General features: G+C 36.2%; 1 protein-coding gene across 1 annotated transcript; it reads right to left on the bottom strand.

Annotated features, from left to right (window-relative positions):
* On the bottom strand, nucleotides 1-1380 carry LOC145158527 (zinc finger BED domain-containing protein RICESLEEPER 2-like). Its single transcript, XM_079077414.1, has 3 exons — nucleotides 1376-1380; nucleotides 387-1288; nucleotides 1-308 (listed from the first exon to the last, which is right to left on the bottom strand). The coding sequence occupies exons 1-3, from the start codon at nucleotides 1378-1380 to the stop codon at nucleotides 1-3; spliced, it is 1215 nt and encodes a 404-aa protein (XP_078933540.1).
* Between the last annotated feature and the right edge of the window lie 1947 nt (nucleotides 1381-3327).

The raw sequence follows: 3327 nt of genomic DNA, 5'->3' as shown, positions 1-3327 counted from the left end.
TTATGTTAATCTATCACTCGTGGGTTCCACAGGTTTTAACCTAGTAGCTAATATATCTTTACCTATCCTTTGTAGTATCGGGTACTTAATCCCATTTGTTTCCCACCACGCCAACAAATCAAGTTCCAAGTCTTTAGGCAACAATTTCTCCTTCAAGTAGTTATCCAACTCACTCATACCTCCTGATTCATCATCATCTCTAGTAATAGAAGCAATATCCGATAAGAGCTTTTTGAATCCAACACGATGACCGGAAGAGATACTAGAACCCAATGAAGATGAACCGGGAACTGAACCACCATAAACACCTAATGTTTAGTATACAAATGTTAATAATTTAAGATAATGTTCTATTTATTATATAAACAATAAGAAGAATACAATACCTTCACTCTTCCTTTTTTTAGATGCATTACTTGACTCGTACTCTTGAAACAAAGTTTTAACAAACCCCTCCAAATTTTGAAATTGAATCTTTGCCTTTTCTTCTCCATAAAGCACATGCAAAAGTAACTCCACAAACTTTAACTTGTATCGTGGATCTAAAACCACTGCCATTCCCATTATCCCATGAATTACAGACCAATACTTATTGAACTTAGAAACCATTTGGTCAACCATCACCCTAATCTCCTCAATAGGAGATTTCGTCCACTCACGCAAAGAATACCCAATCTCACATATCAAAGGAAAAAAAATATTAGCTGTAGGATACTTTGAACCAGAGAACATAACAGTCACCTCATAAAAAAGTTGTAATCTTTCACAAATCTCACTAGCCAACTCCCAATCCTTGTCTGTAGGAAAACATGTATACTTCGGGTCTCTTGTCTTTACCCGATCGAAAACCTCTTTGTAGCTTATAGCAACACTCAACATCAAGAATGTAGAGTTCCACCGCGTCTTGCAGTCAAGTATCAACTTCTTTGAGTATGGTATTCCCAATTGTTCTGCTGCTGTCACAAAATTTTGCTCCCTCTTTGGTGATGCAGACCAAAATGCAACACTCTCTCTGATTCTCTCAATCTCAAATTTAATGAGAGATAAGCCATCTTGGACAATAAGATTGAGAATATGTGCGCAACAACGCATATGAAACAAATCACCATTCATCATTAGTGATTTTGGAGGAAGTTTCTCTAATAATATCCTGATAATTGCATCATTTGTGGTGAAATTATCCACAGTAAGAGTTGACACTTTCCTATCAAGATTCCAATCACACAAAGTAACATAAAGTATGTCGTCAAGAACATCAGATGTATGCGGACAAGGCACGTAAATAAACCTGTTTAAGAATATATAAATATATATGTTAATATTAACATATAAATAATAAGTATGTATAAATTGTAGTTAAATAAGTATAATATACCTCATAATTCTGCTTTGCAAATTCCAGTTTTGATCTACAAAATGTGTTGTGATAGCCATAAACCCTTTTTTTGATGATTAGATGTCCACATATCGGTAGTAACTGCAATTCTGCTTTTGTTCTTTGCTAACAAACTCATAGTTTTATCCCTTTCGTAATCATAAATACTTTTGATGTCGCCCTTGATGGTGTTTCGACAAGGAACCTTAAACAAAGGTTGAAGACCTCCCATAAACTTCCTAAATCCATGATGCTCTACAATTGAAAGCGGATACTCATGCACAATAATCATTTCAGCCAAATCCTTCCTTGAAGTATCAGCATTAAATGTATAATTTGAAACATGTGTTGTAGTACCATCTACTTTCTTTTTTTCTTGCACCAAGATAGATTGGCGAATATCTGTAAAAGGTTTGTGTATACAACGCTTATAATGTGCAAGTAAATGTTTTGTGCCATTCTTGCTATCTGCACCCAATACTTTAGAGAAATATTTACATCTTGCCTTAACTTCACCATTCAATTTAAATTTTATAAAATGTTGCCATGCCGGTGAACGTGTTGCCCTTTTCAAACCAACCACTTCATCTCCATCTTCATCAAAAACTGTATCATTAATATTTGTCCCATCTTGTTGATCCACATAATCAGTATTTTGTTGATTAGAACCCGAACCTCCCACATCTTGACTACTTGTAGTTGGATCATGATTTTGACTGTTTGAATTCATATTTCCTGAAAAATAAAAACCAATGTCATATCAGACTCAACAAATCTGTCTAAATAGATTAGAATTCGGAAATTACCTCAAATCAGATTCAAACAGATAAGTCTAAACAGATCAGAAACATATTACAAATTAGAAACCAATTGTTCAACTCAAACCAATGTCATATCAGACTCAACAAATATGTTCATTTGAAAAGAAATCAACTAATATATGCATTTGTATATCACAAAACAGATTTATCGGTACAAATCAGTTCAATTCACTATTATCCAAAACCAATTCATAAATCATATTTGAAATCCAAAATCAATTCATCATAAAGAGGCAACTGGATTCGAGATGATCATAAATCATATTCAAATCCATCAGAGTTCGAAATCATCAATCATATTCGAAATCATCAGAGTTCAATTAAGCATTATTCTTACCTGGATTGCCGATTCTCCAACGATTCTCCAACGAGGCAACGACAAAGATAGGCTGCGAGGGGTGAATGGGGATACCGTGATAGACGAGTGAAACTGTCAAACCAACGGGGCAACGATTCGAGACTTCGAGTCTTCGATGAAACGGAACGAGCTTCAGGACGCTGCTTGTCGGACGACACTTACTGGACGATGGTCGCAATAGCTTCTTATTGATCAACGGTGGTGTACTCGATTAGTCGACTTCGATGAAAATGAATGATGAAAACGATCGATCGATCATCGGACCATAGCTGAAAATTGTGATTTTGTCAATTTGAAATAATGAGTCAGCTGGAACCTAGAAGTGAAGCGTGATGCGTGAATGTGTGATTTTAGGGTTAGTCTTCCACCAGGGGCAGAAGTGTAATATTATTTATATATATATATATATATATATATATATATATATATATATATATATATATTCAGGGCGGGGCGGGGCAGACACTCCCCACTCCCTGACCCGAACCCGAAAAAATATCCGATAAGGACCCGATACCTGGCCCGACACCCGATAAGAGCGACCCGAACCGACCCGAAAACTTCGGGAATCGGGTTTCCCCGTCGGGGTCGGGTTTTTTTGCCATCCCTACCGAAGTGTTTTGTAATCCGAAGTTGAAGACTGGGTGATTCTATGCTAGTACAATTTTGTCTTGTTGTATTTTTTCTTATGTTCAGTAGTGCATGTAGGAGATAAAGGCCAACCACACCAATGTGTCAGGTGGTTGATTTGTGATCAGCTTTTAGTACAAATG

The sequence above is a fragment of the Lactuca virosa genome, chromosome 2 (genome assembly GCF_052849685.1).
Source record: "Lactuca virosa cultivar CGN04683 chromosome 2, Lactuca_virosa_CGN04683_v6, whole genome shotgun sequence".
Lineage (NCBI taxonomy): Eukaryota > Viridiplantae > Streptophyta > Magnoliopsida > Asterales > Asteraceae > Lactuca > Lactuca virosa.
Note: the sequence above shows the minus strand (reverse complement) of the source record. Positions and strands in the feature narration are given on the sequence as shown.